Source organism: Temnothorax longispinosus, chromosome 2, assembly GCF_030848805.1.
Source record: "Temnothorax longispinosus isolate EJ_2023e chromosome 2, Tlon_JGU_v1, whole genome shotgun sequence".
Classification (NCBI taxonomy): domain Eukaryota; kingdom Metazoa; phylum Arthropoda; class Insecta; order Hymenoptera; family Formicidae; genus Temnothorax; species Temnothorax longispinosus.
Genome location: NC_092359.1, coordinates 5424971 through 5439446, shown reverse-complemented (window position 1 = coordinate 5439446; position 14476 = coordinate 5424971). Strand labels below are relative to the sequence as shown.

The 14476-nt window shown below is 38.0% G+C and overlaps 3 protein-coding genes across 5 annotated transcripts in view; 1 reads left to right on the top strand and 2 right to left on the bottom strand.

The window, feature by feature from the left end:
- LOC139808562 (uncharacterized) overlaps window positions 1–14476 on the top strand; it is an 84760-nt gene that overhangs the window by 34813 nt on the left and 35471 nt on the right. The window lies entirely within an intron of this gene.
- Window positions 97–1333, bottom strand: LOC139808590 (zinc finger matrin-type protein 5). The gene is made up of 3 exons (XM_071770732.1): window positions 1040–1333; window positions 774–911; window positions 97–693 (listed from the first exon to the last, which is right to left on the bottom strand). Exons 1-3 carry the CDS (start codon window positions 1164–1166, stop codon window positions 464–466), a joined length of 495 nt encoding a protein of 164 aa, XP_071626833.1. The 5' UTR covers window positions 1167–1333; the 3' UTR covers window positions 97–463.
- Window positions 1977–14166, bottom strand: Igl (IQ calmodulin-binding domain containing protein igloo). Of its 3 annotated transcripts, none has more exons than XM_071770729.1 (4): window positions 13233–14166; window positions 6990–7226; window positions 6783–6910; window positions 1977–5350 (listed from the first exon to the last, which is right to left on the bottom strand). In XM_071770729.1, exons 1-4 carry the CDS (start codon window positions 13309–13311, stop codon window positions 5204–5206), a joined length of 591 nt encoding a protein of 196 aa, XP_071626830.1. In that variant the 5' UTR covers window positions 13312–14166; the 3' UTR covers window positions 1977–5203. The 3 variants fall into 3 exon arrangements, with proteins under 3 accessions (XP_071626830.1, XP_071626828.1, XP_071626829.1); XM_071770727.1 differs by lacking the exon at window positions 13233–14166 and adding an exon at window positions 9476–9616; XM_071770728.1 differs by lacking the exons at window positions 1977–5350; window positions 13233–14166 and adding exons at window positions 5392–5804; window positions 9476–9630.

Genomic DNA, 14476 nt, shown 5'->3' with positions numbered 1-14476 from the left:
CGGTTCGGACGATAGCGAGCGTCGCTTGGTTCGAAGCTCGGCGGGACAACATGTACAATTTGGGATCGTAACTCCGAGAAATTGAACACGATAGGATTGCGAATATAAATATTTTATTTTTAGAATGGGACTGCAAGTTTAATCCCATTTTGCTAAAATTATAGTCCGTCGTTCTCTTCGATGTGACGGGCTGCAAAAAACGGTAGTAAGCAAAGATAACCACTGGCGATGGACATCACGTCGAAGTAAGGTCTTTGCTGCCGTTCAAATTTAAATGATCATGTGCTCGAAATATTCCTAGTTCAACCTCATTTACTAAAATCGTAGTCCTTTATTCTTTCCGACGTGACGGGCGTCAAAGACGGTGATAAACAAGGACAACTGACCGCTGGCGATAGACACATCATCGGAGTAAGATCCTTGGTGCCGCTCGAAACAATCATATGCTCGAAATATTCTTAGTTCAACCCCATTTACTAAAATTGCACTCCGTCATTCTTTCCGCTGTGACGGGCTGCAAAGACGGTGGTAAATAAAGACAACCGACCGCTGGCGATGGACACCACATCGAGGTAGGGTCCTTGCTGCCGCTCGAAACAATGCTGTGCTCGAAATATTCCTTGATAATATCTTCTGAATCTGGCCAACCGTCCTTAGGTTGTGCTGCCGAGACTTTGGAGTTTTTCATTGCAGCTGGAAATAGAATTTTATGTACTAATTTTATCTACTGAGAGTTAACGCGACAATGATAGGACGGTCGATAGAATAATTACCGAGCTGTTGAAGTTCCCATATCATTAGTGGGGTGTAATGCGAAAATCGGCAGCCCAAACCAAAAGCGCAGTCTCCAACGGTCATGTAGCGTTTACACGGAGTTTTGTTGTATATCTCCTTCAATATCGTCTCCGGGTCTAAAGATGTTAATAATAAATTAGTGTGTAGTCTGATTGCGATTGATTGTATGCAAGTATGAGAGAGGTTATGTATAACAACATTAACTGAAGAATTAAATAAGAAAAACGTTATTTTTAATGCTTACCTTTATATGTTTTATAATGACTCTCTCGATTTGCTACATGCTGCAAACTGGATAGATGTTTTTTACGAGCTTCGACATCATCCTTGAAAAATCTGTCGCAATAATCGCAATAGTATGTCTTGCCCATGATCTTGACGTGTATGATTAGCTTGTAGAAGGAATATAAGTTTTATCAATAACTATGTCGTATTGACAATTGAATAAATGTCTTACTCAGCAACACAGTAACTAGAAACACGTGATCGTGTTTGGAGTAGTTTAGACACTCAAGTCACTCAAGAAAAATACTACTATGAAACGACATCTAGCAATGAGGATGTTAACTATAACTATACTAACCAGAACGCGGATACTTTTAAATACGCATCAGATGAAAAAGAAAAACGCAAATTTTTTTATTCAAAATTCAACATTAAAAATTTGGATTTAATTATTTAATTTTACATGACTTTTATTTTAAAACAAATTTATATTAACCATTTTTACTTTTGGAAAATAAATAAGGATGTTTTTCATTAGTTTCAATAAAAAAATATTTATATATCTTATCTAAAACTCCGAACCGACTCTAAGTCGACTCCAAACAATTTTTAAAAATTCGCGTTGATGTATAATTGAATTATATATTAATATTGCATCTATAAAGCCATTAGCAATATTTTTGTGTAAAAAGAAAAACAAATTATTATTGCATAAATCATTATTGAATATTGAATACCTATTGTAATAGGATCTTTGGTAAATCGATATATTCTTCATCACATCATTGTGTTCGCCCAATTATAAAGCCTATTAGTTATAAAATATAAACCCAACTATAAGCCCAGTTATAAGCCCAATTATAAGCCCATTACAAGCCGAATGAGTTTGCGGACGATGTCCTAATATTTAGATTTTAGTCCGTACGTTAAGTAGGTATGTATTTTAAACAAATGGATTACATGTAATGTACCGCCCGTTTTAACGCGGTACGATCGTTTTATTATATTCTTACAATATATTTTTTACCACAACTTGTTCTTGTGCACCGCTAAACTATTCATACGGTGGTAAAGTAACGTATCGACAAGAATGTCTATTATTCGTCGCAACGTTCCTTTCTATACATTAATTCGATACAATAAATATTCTTCATTCACAATGTTCACACTCCGACATAAACTAGACGACGTTACTCGATGATAGACCATTTTCGGCGATACCGAAGCTTCGCTTTAATTTTCTACAAGCGACAATCGTAGATAACCTATGAGTAATGCGTAATCGTGTGAGCCAAGATAATATTTGTTTATAAATTCGAAACTTGGTAAATAAAAATCGTGGATATAACTGCGAGAATGGAAAGCGGAAATATCCACGGAAATATTTTTTTTTTACGGTAAATTGAGAACTCGCTATTGCGAATTCGAGATTTGATCTTAGAAGCTAAAAGTTAATGATATCGGATATAGGGTATAGGAATCGGGAATTGAAATAAAATATATTGGATATCGGGAAATTCAGACATGCTGTTCGACTATATCTGTTTCATATATATCTGCTTGCTACTGAACAATAGCTGCACGTACCATATTGCAATCAATATCAATCGCGCAGGAACATCGCGTAGAATAGTGCATATTATATATTCGAGAAAATTTCAATATTACCGCGATACGTTTACTTGTATATCATTTACTTGTATGTAATGACTAAATTGCGGAATTTCGTTACAATAAATACGTGTAATTATTGCTCATAGTCAGCGTTAAACGTGTAGTACAGGAATGTCGCGTAATATTATATTTAATACGCAATTCGTCAGCATCTTCAGCAAAATTGGTATAAACATCGGTATAAATTACAAATATAGAAGGTAGAAATAATATTCGCTTTGTAGAAAAACACGTGGACGAACGTGAAAATAATAAATTCGCAGTACCCTGCTTTGTGGACGAGTAAAGCTAGCACTGAAGAATAAACAATTATTTGAGTAGTTTAGTTGCTGCTTCGCTGCTTCGTATTATGCACCTTGAATCGCTTACCGATCGATCGTTGCTATAATCACGTATGACAAGTGATTGATAGCATACACAAGTGAGTCTTTTTAGGCCTGCTAAAAAAAAATTCCCATTTCAACGGTACATCGATACGTTAATTCATGAAAAATGGACTAGATCGCAACAAAGTTGGAGGTAGCTGTCGATATTCGGGAAAGATTTGCTATATATTACATTAAAGAAGAAAAATTAGAGCAGAATTAGCTTTGGTAAGAAGGTTTTGAGCAAGTAAGCTCCAAATTATTACTAAAAAGACCGAACTCGTTATTTCGACGAGACTCTTTGGCCTTTTTTTTTTTTAACAACTATAAGTTCTATATATGACGCACGCTTTTAATCGATGCAGTAGAACCTCGATTAATGGCTACTTTATAATTACTTTATTATTGACAATAGGCCGACAATAGTGCAGCTACATTATTTTAGATGCCCCCGCCATAATAACACGTGAAAAGCATCTAGAAAGAATCATTTACGCGAAATGAATAGCGTCGGAAAAATTTTAATAAAAAGTTTTACATATTAATATGGATTATAATATATCCACAAATTTTATTTTGAAGCTGAAATATGCCATATTCTGCGTTAAATAGAAGTTCTACTGCATTAATAACGTAAAATACAATAACGTAAAATACAATAATGATAAAATACAATATCTTTTATGTCCAAAGTTTGTAAAATTATTTGAAAGTTTGGAACTTCCTTTTTCTTAATTATCTTTTTATGTATAATTAGTAATATGGGAAAGACGTTTTTAAATTTATAGTCCCTCTAAATATGATAAATTGAATAGTATGACGATCGGGACTAACCAGTTTATTTTGCATTGAGATCGATATATTTTTTTCCAAACTCTCAAAGGAGAAGCAATCGTACACATTTTTACACTTTCCACATTTAAAGTAAAACATATATACATTTAACTTTTGAGAAACAGAGGGAAAGAGAGAAAGAGAAAGGTAAAAAAAATGTAGGAAAATGTAAAAAGTGCAGTCGAGAAATATACTTTTTAGTTATCACATTCCGTTTTCAACAATAAATTAGAAACAAAAAGATTAAATCATGCTTTCAACATTTGTGTGTCGTAATAAAAGATATTCGAAAAACAGACTTTCATCGTTAATTTTAGAATTGGAAACGCTACAACCATACCGTTTATTTTACATAGATACAGGAACTTATATAAAAGTTAACATGCATATTATTGATATTGGTACATCTTAATATATGCTCCGTTTATCATGCGTAGGATGTTAAAGTTATACTCTATCGCGTTCCGTCGCGTTCCACTTAACATACCTACCAGATACGAGGATTTTGTATGTTTGTCATTCTGTTGTTGTAGATCACAATTTATGTTGAATATTAAGTCGGGTAATTATATAGGAAACTGTCCGTTCTTTCTCCACCATATCACATTTAATCTTTCTTTAGCGTTTTGCATAGGAAGTATTATATAACCATGTTGAGAAAAGTTCTTTGAAGTCTTGAAAAATCTGCCTGTATATATCTCTCTGCTCATGTATGGCAGTAATAACTCATAAAAAATGTAAGTGTAAGTCGATAGTATGAGGATAGTTCCAGAATGTAGTCATGTAGCGAATTGTGTGAAATGCACTCTAAATCGATTCTAAGAAACGGCTCAAGGAACAATCGTTTTTTTTATTTGCCATTGTAGTCCTTCTTTACACAGTGCAACTTTGTTCCGGAGAAAACTTTTTTTATATATCGATAAATAATAAAAAACATTTGAATGTTCCCATTTGTATGCCTCAGCCTGTAAATATCTCGTTCGAAGGATCCTCATTTTAGCCAAAGTAGAAAGCGCTTAAATCTCACTGGTCCCGGGCGAAGGCTGGATTAATTGTTTTAATGTAAAATAAACGGTATCGTTGTTTACAACTAGCGGCCCGAAGTGAACTAATAAAACTCGTTCGCCTGTCCGTTGTTCGGCTTGTCTGGAATGCCTCGTATATTTACGCGCATAATTTACTAGTTTATGGACACTACATTATAAGGTACAAGAAATAGGGGATGGCGTTCGAAACCTGTTTAAGAATGGCACTGACTGTAATAAGTAATATTCTATCTCTCCCGGCATCCCTGCGTTTGAGTAAGCGTCTTATTTTTTAATGTCGTCGGCAGTATGGATGTTGACCTCCTGACGGACCTTGTGACCGCGGAAACTCGCTTGAATCTTAGTCGCTGCCTTGTGCAAGTCCGGATCGGCCAAGTCGATCCCCTCTAATTCTTGGGCAGCGTCGTCCATCTGCAACAGAATTTGACAACAGAAACGTAAAACGTAGAGCGCTATAGCCGTTTGTTACTTTAAGACGCCCTAAATCTTTTTATCCTCGAATATATAGCTTTCCGAAACGGGAACTTATTCGATCGCGAACGGAATGTGTTTCTCTCGCGTTTATCGAAGTTAGCCTTCTTATCTTAAATGAGACTGAGACTGCACGGAATCCCGCTGTGTGCGTCAACTAGCCCGTACTTAATTAATCGATACGACACGAAAGTAACTTAAACATTGTAGGCCATACCGGTCTACTGGTCTCGAGACGAGCTTTAGTAGCGCTTCGGTACCCAGATGATCATCTTTAGCTTGGAAGGCAGCTGTCGATTATTCGCCGGGCATTCGTGGATCAACGTAATGTCAAAGGGTCTAACAATAGCTTTCTCTCACGGACCTCGGTACAGAAATGATCGATCACGGCGACCTTGTGCATCAAAACCTGTCATTACCGCTTCATCGATCGAATCAATATTGGCGTATCAGATTGAGAAAAAAAATTACTTTGATTACAACAGCTCTCTTAGCTATTTATTCTTGTTTTAATATAACGCGCAACGCGAATACTACGCGACCATAGCGGTTATTTTCCAGAAATATAATTTACGAAAAATGTGTGACACATTGTCATGAATTTGCTGAAACTTATATATAATACTTTTATTAAATTAATTCATTATTTATCAATAAAACTGCCTATTAATAAAAAATCTTTTCTTATAACTCTAGAGAGCTCTGATCCAGTAGGTGGGGTGTTACTACTTTACACATAAAGACATCTTATTCTTTATCATAATTAGTTGGCCTTATCGGTCTTTGATCATTTCTTACATCAACAAATAGATAATTCATAATAAAACTTTCACCGAGAAATTAATTCTTATTAAGCGAGATTAATTGATCTAAACTGTACAAGATTTTAAAAACCGAATATCGAGAATATATTATTTTCTATATGTACACAATTATCATATACGTAATATATAGATATATATGTACAGCTCAAACAAATTTTAATAAAAACGTTGCATTAAATGACTTTGCATTAAATGACTCAATCGAAAATTAGAACATTATTATACGTATATCAATAATAGAAAATGGCCAATAATTGAATAAAGCCTTTTCCTGGCAATCAGATATAGCCTGGGTTCCGTAAAGGGCATATGCGCGCATTCATCTTACGTAACGTTTACTACAGAAAATGCGCGCATATTCGCTTTACGGAACCCAGGGATTATATCAGGTCGGGTGAAGTTCTGCGAAGAGTCAATAGAACTCGCGTTTAAAATTTTTACGAAAGGCCGAAGGCAGATGCTCGATAGAGCAGCTTCTAATCCTCTTTAATCAATAGATAGTAAGCCTTCACGTATATGGTATCTAACGAGATTGACAGTTAACTCACCTTTTCTTCTATCTTAGCAGTCGCACTCTCAACCATGTTCATCGCCGACTTGGCGGCAGTGGTAGCTTCCTTTCTCGACATATGGCCCCGGAAAGTCGCTTGTATCTTTTTCGCCGCGTCACAGAGCTCTATGGAATAGAAGCTGTTTAAATAACGATATCCTTCCTCGAGCTCCGAATTTATATCAGGGCATATATAGTCGCTCACCCTGATCGTCGGCACGGAATTCCTCCTGCAGCTGTTCCTGCGTAGGTTCGGAGGGTTCTTCGTCAGTTTTTGTCTCCTTCGACGCTGTTTCCGACACTCTCAGACTTTTTCTAGCGTGATGCCCACGGAAAACTGCTTGTATTTTCGTAGCTGCTGCCTCTTTCTCTTTATCTTCCTCTGCGTTTTCGTTCCCCTCGTTCGAGGCTTCTGCGCTGTTTTCGGCCGCCTTTGAGATATCTTCGAACAGAAGTAATAAAGAATAATTTCGCTTTCGGCTTAATTTTATGCAAAACGTGAATTAGAGATGCTGCACCTAATACAGAATACAGCTAGAAGTTTCTTGAATGATAACAATGAGTATAATGACAATATAAAGAATCGGGCATAAATAATGATATGCAAACGACACATAAATTATGTGATACAATATATCAGCCGGTAATTGCTCCCTGATTTTCCCTTAAGGAAAAAGCGGCTATAAATTGCCCGAAAATCCGTAGAAGATTGGAGAAAGGGCGCGGCTTCTGATACATCCCGTATATTAGAAATGGCCGCCGTGTTAGCCACAGTTCACCTACATTTATTCCGAACATTTCACCTTCCACAGAGACGTTCCAGAGCGACAAGTATCGATTAGCGTTTCTATTTTCGCGCTCAAGATTATACAACGCCTAATATACATTTTTAAAATTTCACGCTCTGATGTGAAATGATGCGACAAATATTAATCGGCTCTTCCATCTATTTGCTAATGAAGTTAAAAATCTTCGTGTCTCCTCCAATGATTCATCGACGTATATCGACAGAGATAAGGTTCTGTCATATCTTTAAGCGGTCATTTCACGCGGTGCGAAAATTTTTCGTTTAAAAAATCGTAAAAAATAATTTTTCTCTCTGACGGAAGAAATAATTGTAATAAAAGTTAATCCTCGCACCAAATCTCGCACTTTACACACCAGTCTTTTTATCATATCATTATATTTTCATTATATCTCAATTTAACTCAATTACAGGTATATCCCTGCAATATTTTAGAAATAGGATAATGCGTCATGATTGATGCGATTTAAATTGATTTTTCTCCAATTATATGTTATTAATTTATTGAAGTTCCATCGAGCTCGAATGAATAAAACAATTAAATGTGAGATATGAGGATTAAGCGTGACAGCATTGGAAACTGATTTTTCTTTTAGAAAATAGAACACACCAGCTATTGAGCGCTTTTGCGCGACACTGTTTCCCCAGGTTACTACTTGATAGAGCTAGACAGAGCAAGTGGGAATTCAGGAAACATAGCGAGACACTTTCGTGACGAGCAATGAATTCTTCCCTAGTTGCGCTTCTCGTTGTTTTGTCACATTGTGCAAAGCTGGCGGATCGATCGTACAGGTTCGCGGTAATTTTATATCGACGTTTATGTTTATACGTGCTGTAAGGCTTTCTGAGAGAAAGTAAAAAGGAGAAAGGATAACATCGCACATGTTTTATGCACGTGGATAAAAAGCGCGCATTGAGTTTTAGTTAAAAACTAAAAATGCTTATCTGAGGGTTAGCCGTTATTTGTATCGCGATCTCATCTTCGAACATTCCCTTTGCGCTTGTCTCGATATTTTTACAATATGTTGACAATGTTTCTTAAATGCTTGGATTTGCTTTTATTTCTTCTCTGATATCACGCAAGGATGTTCCGCCATCGATCCACCCAGACCTTGTTACCAGAACCCTCGAGGAAATCAAACTTGCCAGAGAAACATCGTTATCGTGATTATGAAACCCCTTTTAACTCTAAATAGATAAATTTAATTTTATATATCGATTGAAACTATAAAGATAAATTTGGCGACATCGTAAACTGTTTTATCTCTAGACAATTGCGGCAATTTTCTGTCGAGAAAAATCATAAAAGTAATTCCTGAATGATAAGCTTTTTAATGATTTATAAATTAATATTTTGCAATTAAATATCACTTCTAAAAAAAACGGAATGCTTTAACATTGACCTGCTAATATTAATTAAAATGTCAATTAATTTCAAAATATTTTATATTTCGCTGAATGAAGAAGAGATTAATTTAGAAATTATGCAATGTTTAATAAGTGTTTAAATTGTGTTCTAAAAGCGCGATAAAAATCCAAGTGTATTTGACGAGATTTACAAATCTTGAGACAGAGATTGCTCCTTTTCGCGGATATCCGGGAGAATTTATTTCGCACATCTGTCAATCGGTTTACAACCGTTAGCTCCTGCGAAATAACAGTCGGTCAGCCGAACAGCTGATCTCAAATAGGTTTCGGGTTTTCGAGGATGCGACTATTTCCGTCGCTTATCATAAAGATTCCCATTTTACTTGACCCGGCCTGGTCACGGGGCGTTCGATACGGACATCCTCAGATGTGCAAGCACGAAGTGCAAGGAAGAGACTCGCGTCGCACCTGACAAACACGTATACGTTTCGAGCCAATAATCCGTTTCGGGCTTTTACCTCGCGCTTTACAAGCGATATTAACGGCGTGTGGCGATTGCGATTCGCGTGTCGCGTGTCTCGAGACGATATCACTTGAGGCCCCCGCCCCGGTCATCGCCGCCCGCCACCCGCCTCTTTTAACCCGGTTTTCCCTCCGACGCGACGGGTTAAGCATGCACGCGAGGATCGTTGCATTGCGAGGAGGCGGCGTCGGGTCGCACTCGCGCCGCGACTCACCTGCGTCGCCCGCTCGCTCGCTCGGCCTCTCTCACCTGCACATCCACGCGCGGCTCGGTCTGATGTGCAACTGACTGTTCCCGGGCGCCCCGCGCCCGACGACCCCGTTTACAATAGCGGCCGATCACGGCCCTGCCGCGCCGCTCGTTCGCAGTCGCAGTCCACGGATTCTCGCCCCGCGACCGAGTGCACGCCGCGAAACAGGGCCGTCGCGGATGTCGTTCAACCCTCTGTATATCGGACTTTTTATATTTGCGGTTTTTTTTTCGCTCGCTCGCTCCGTTAATAACCTGGCCGAGCACATCGATTCGCGACCGAATGTCTTCGAGCTCCATTAACATGCGAATGTATAAGAGGGATGTCGAAAATATCACAGTTTCGCTCCACTTTGGACTCTCCCGGCCTAAAAAAGATATTGATCTTTTTTCTTTTTTTTCTTCTCAAGGTATTGGGGATGATCCAAAACGGGCCGAAACGTTTTGTGCTTTTGATAATATGTATTTTTTGAATTGTAATTAATTACGCATTTGCAACTGCGGTGAAATTCTCTTTGTCTTGCAACTTTTCTTTTACTATAATGCCTTATTGCCTTCCCTCCTTCCTTTCGGTCTATTAAGTCGTGAATATTTGAGCAATTGCACCATTACGCACTCACTGCAGAACCTTGAGAAAATCGTATGATAATATGTTCTGCAAATACGATCTATTATTTTAAAAAATATTATTCCCTCTAAAAATAGAGTATAAAGCATGCCTTGCGAACGGCTTAATCGCAATAGTGAGAATACTGTCATGGCATCCAAATCGTTAAGAAGCCAACAATGTTGGCAAAGAGGATTAAGGGAAAAACCGATATAAACAGTTTACCGACTCTATTAAAATTGCGCCAATAAACGATAAATTGCGTTGCATTATGCGTAAGCTACTTATGTTAATTGCTATAATAACTTGATTCTATCGACGAATCCACGTGCGCTAATCGCGAATACCGAAAGTACTGTATACAGTATGTACAATCAAAATGCAACGTTTCATTTATATTCAACTTTTGTTAACAAGAAGAATGCAATCGCAGCACAGTTTACGTCATCAATTACCCTTCTTTCTGTTCTCTTTTATACACTTTCGTTCACCGCGCGTGAAATATTCCTCTTAACAAGAAAACGATCGCCACTTTGAGCCTGGGAATGATAACGATCCGCAATTGTACACGGCAGAACTAGGTCAGACGTGTTATTTTTTTTATGTATAGATTGTTATAATTAGATTAACCACAAGATTAGTTTAGTCACAAAAGAATACGCGTACGTATTCATAAAATGTTCATAAATATTCATAAATATTCATAAAATGTACGTATTCATACTGTTGAAATGTTATGTTACGTCTGATGAGCCAAAAAATTTTTCTGTCATTTCGGATACTTCAAATATCCATCATCGATGCGAACCATAGCGTTCCACTCCAAGAAATTCCACTCACAAAAATTTTTCTATGTTCTAACAAAAACTTGTAAACGTAGTCGTTTTAGATTTTTCCGCTCCGTTTGCATCTGAAAGGGCTCGAAACTCTATTTTCAAGATCGATTAACATGCTACACCAGCAGCTTCGTAAAAGACTTTTGTATATCGATTCCATTCATCATCCCGCAGTAGCATTCCTGTTCGATCGGCATTCTTATGCGAGCCACACTGTTGGAATCTCTCCATGCAGTGTTGGTTGCGTCGGTATTGATGAAACAATCCAGTATCTCACATGCGGAAATTCATCGAAGCTCCGGAGTAATTGATTCTGCTCGAAGCAAGTTAGGCTGTACGGATTTTTACTACCAGCCAGTAAAGCAGGAATTCCCGAAACTCAATAATTAAACTTGCCGCATCAGCTTCTGATAAGTCGGGCTCTTTAAATATTAATCAATGTGCTCGTGCAATCATGCGATACAATACACGGAACTCACGTGAGAAGAGATTATTATTTTGTCGGACAAATTTCGATCTTCCGTCTGTTAGACTTCCGAAAACTCGGTTATTGCTTCTTATTGTTATTCCATAAATACTATTTTGTGATTATTTCATTCATGATAAAAACGACAAGCTCTCGACGTATTCAGACAAATGATGGAGCTCTTTTCCCGTTTATAATACTTGCGAAAACACAGTTATTGTGTCTATTACTATTCCATAAATACTATTTTATGATTATTTCATTCATTTTATGATTATTTTATTAATAAAAACAACGAGTACCCGACGTATTCGTACAAATAACAAGCTTTTTATTAATATTTTTTCTGTTAAATCCATTACTCCACTTTTTCTTAACCAACGCCATCGTCCATCATATCTCGATTATAAAAGGAAACTTTCGTAGTTGTAGAAATAGTGAAGGGTTAAACCTTGACATACATCACGCGATCACTTTTATTCGGTATTTCGATACACCCCCATCGGATTTCACGAACGCCCTATTTTACGCTCGCCAAAATACCTACATTTATTTTTCTGGCGCGTTATCGAGGATCGTACATTATTGCGAGATAAGAGGAAATTTTAACATTAAATTTCTAGAAATCTAATAAAGCAGAAAATACATATAACGCGAAATTTGACATGAGCACACAAAAATATCCATTTTATTAATATCAATCGTTTTCTTATCAAATGAGAGCGCTTTAAGTCCATATTTTCTGTGTTCGATTCCGCTTTAGATAACAAGATAAACAAAATTTATTCTCACATTTATTCTCAAATAGTAAAAACTGTTTACATCACAAAAAATTTATTCCATATAATAATTAAATTAAAACAATTTATTGATATTAAAGAAAATAGTCTTTTCCGAGAATATTCGTTTGATTTCAATCGACAGATCGTTTAATTAATGACTCGAATGAGTCTTCATTCGAGAAGTTAATCGAGATTGATTCTATCGACAACTATTCATCGAAAAATTAATCGAGATTGATTGCAGTCTCGCAAAATATGAATTTTTAAATGACTCGAGTCTTCATCGAGAAGTTAATCGAGATTGATTCTGTCGAGAAGTCTTCCTTGAAAAGTTAATTGAGATTGGTTCGAGTCTCGCAAAGTATGAAGAATAAAATTTAAAAAATTTGTACATTCATCACTGTGCGCATCGAACGCATTTGTTACATGGAAAATAGTCGTTCGTTCTGCCGACCCTACTGATTGCGTTGATATTACTGAAGCGCGTGCACGCAATCAGCTCGAAGGATCTAACGAAGTGAACAGAGGTACATTTATCATTGTGAAACAAAGCAGACTCTGTCATTGTCAAGATAAACAACGCCGGAGTTTTGTGGTAGTTGCAATTTATAGAGATTAAAATGGTGCAAGACACAAAAAACGACAAAAAGCATCGTACGATGTCATCGTCGTCAATACAAAATTCAATATCGTGCAAACTCTAGTAAAGCGGAAATATGCGGAAAATTAGATCGTGTTTATCGCACAATTCGTTACAAATTTGCATGACGATGGCTCGCACGATTAACAAATCGAAAGGGATAATCGCTCACCCCCGTTCTTGACGGAATCGCCTTCTTTCGCCTCCTCCACCGCTGGCTGAACGCTCTCCTTGCTAGTATTGCACCCCATGTCTCTCCCTGTCTGTTCTTCTCTTAAATTTTCTTGTATCGAACTAAATCAGACTTCAAGAGGCACCCGTATTATTGCAGTTCTCTTGTTAACATCGCGTTACGAAAGAAAAACAGTTGAGTCAAGTTATCACTTTTCTCAGTAGAAAAGTCTTGTAGCAAATATAGTAATTACGTTCTATTTTATTGGGATACTAAAGAGTATAAATTTTCTTCTTGTCCCTTTCACTTTTCTATTTTCTCCTTTTTTACTCACTCCTTTCTCCCTTCCACTCGCTTTCTATCCTTCACTGTCCGAGAATCCGTCGCGAATGTAAAACGTCGCGTTGTACTCTCTCTCTTTCTCTGTGCTTCAGATATTCTTTTTATCCTTGTGGTAATGAAAAATAGCTATCTTTCTAGTCACGACTAAAATTTCTTTGAAACTTTTAAAAATATATCTTGCACGTTTAACCGACTGTGAAAATTCGACGATTTTCATTCGAAATTACTTTCCTTCCCTCTATCTCTCTTTCTATCTACATATGCGCGCATATGTGTAAGTGTCAGGTTCCTCCTGCGCCCACCCCCTGCTTCCCACCTTTATTCGGGGGTTACTGACACGTCGCGTGGCGCCGGCACCTGCGAGACAATCCTTCACACTCAAAAGTAATCCGAGACTCCCTCATGCGTCTTACTGTCACGCGACGCCCGGCGTCCCGCGGTCGTCTCCTTCGACGAAGGAAGGATTCCACCGACCGATCGTGGCTCTCACCGAAAGTCGAGCATTACCGCGAGCTGTACACGCAGAGAGAACGAGAAATCCCGTTCGACGTCGCGAACGATACTGGCGTCGCTCACTTACGACCCTGCCCTTGCTCGCGTGGCAACCAACCCGGGTTGTATCAAGTCTATGTATATGACGCCGATATATATTCGCGCCACGCAGCACCCCCGTTTCTTCGCGCCGTGGAAGAGTCGCGGAGGCGGAGGCGACGGCGGCGGCGGCGACGGCGACGGGACGCGGAAGAGATCGCCACGTTTCCAGTCACGTTTTTGGCCGGCGCGATGCGGCGCGAAGCGACACGCTTTAGGCGACGAAAGCCTAAAGCGCAAGCCTCAGTGTTACCAATGTATGACGGTCGTCCTTTCCGCGAGGATTCGGCGCCAGGACTCGATACAGCCAC

What these genes read in the sequence shown, in the direction of transcription:
- LOC139808590 (XM_071770732.1), bottom strand. Translation starts at nt 1,166, where the DNA reads ATGGGCAAGACATACTATTGCGATTATTGCGACAGATTTTTCAAGGAT. An exon ending in TCATTATAAAACATATAAAG is followed by an intron (nt 912 to 1,039) that starts GTAAGCATTAAA and finishes TAACATCTTTAG; the next exon opens with ACCCGGAGACGATATTGAAG. An exon ending in ATGGGAACTTCAACAGCTCG is followed by an intron (nt 694 to 773) that starts GTAATTATTCTA and finishes TTCTATTTCCAG; the next exon opens with CTGCAATGAAAAACTCCAAA.
- Igl (XM_071770727.1), bottom strand. Translation starts at nt 9,572, where the DNA reads ATGACCGGGGCGGGGGCCTCAAGTGATATCGTCTCGAGACACGCGACA. An exon ending in TATCGCTTGTAAAGCGCGAG is followed by an intron (nt 7,227 to 9,475) that starts GTAAAAGCCCGA and finishes TTCTGTTCGAAG; the next exon opens with ATATCTCAAAGGCGGCCGAA. An exon ending in ATTCCGTGCCGACGATCAGG is followed by an intron (nt 6,911 to 6,989) that starts GTGAGCGACTAT and finishes TCTATTCCATAG; the next exon opens with AGCTCTGTGACGCGGCGAAA.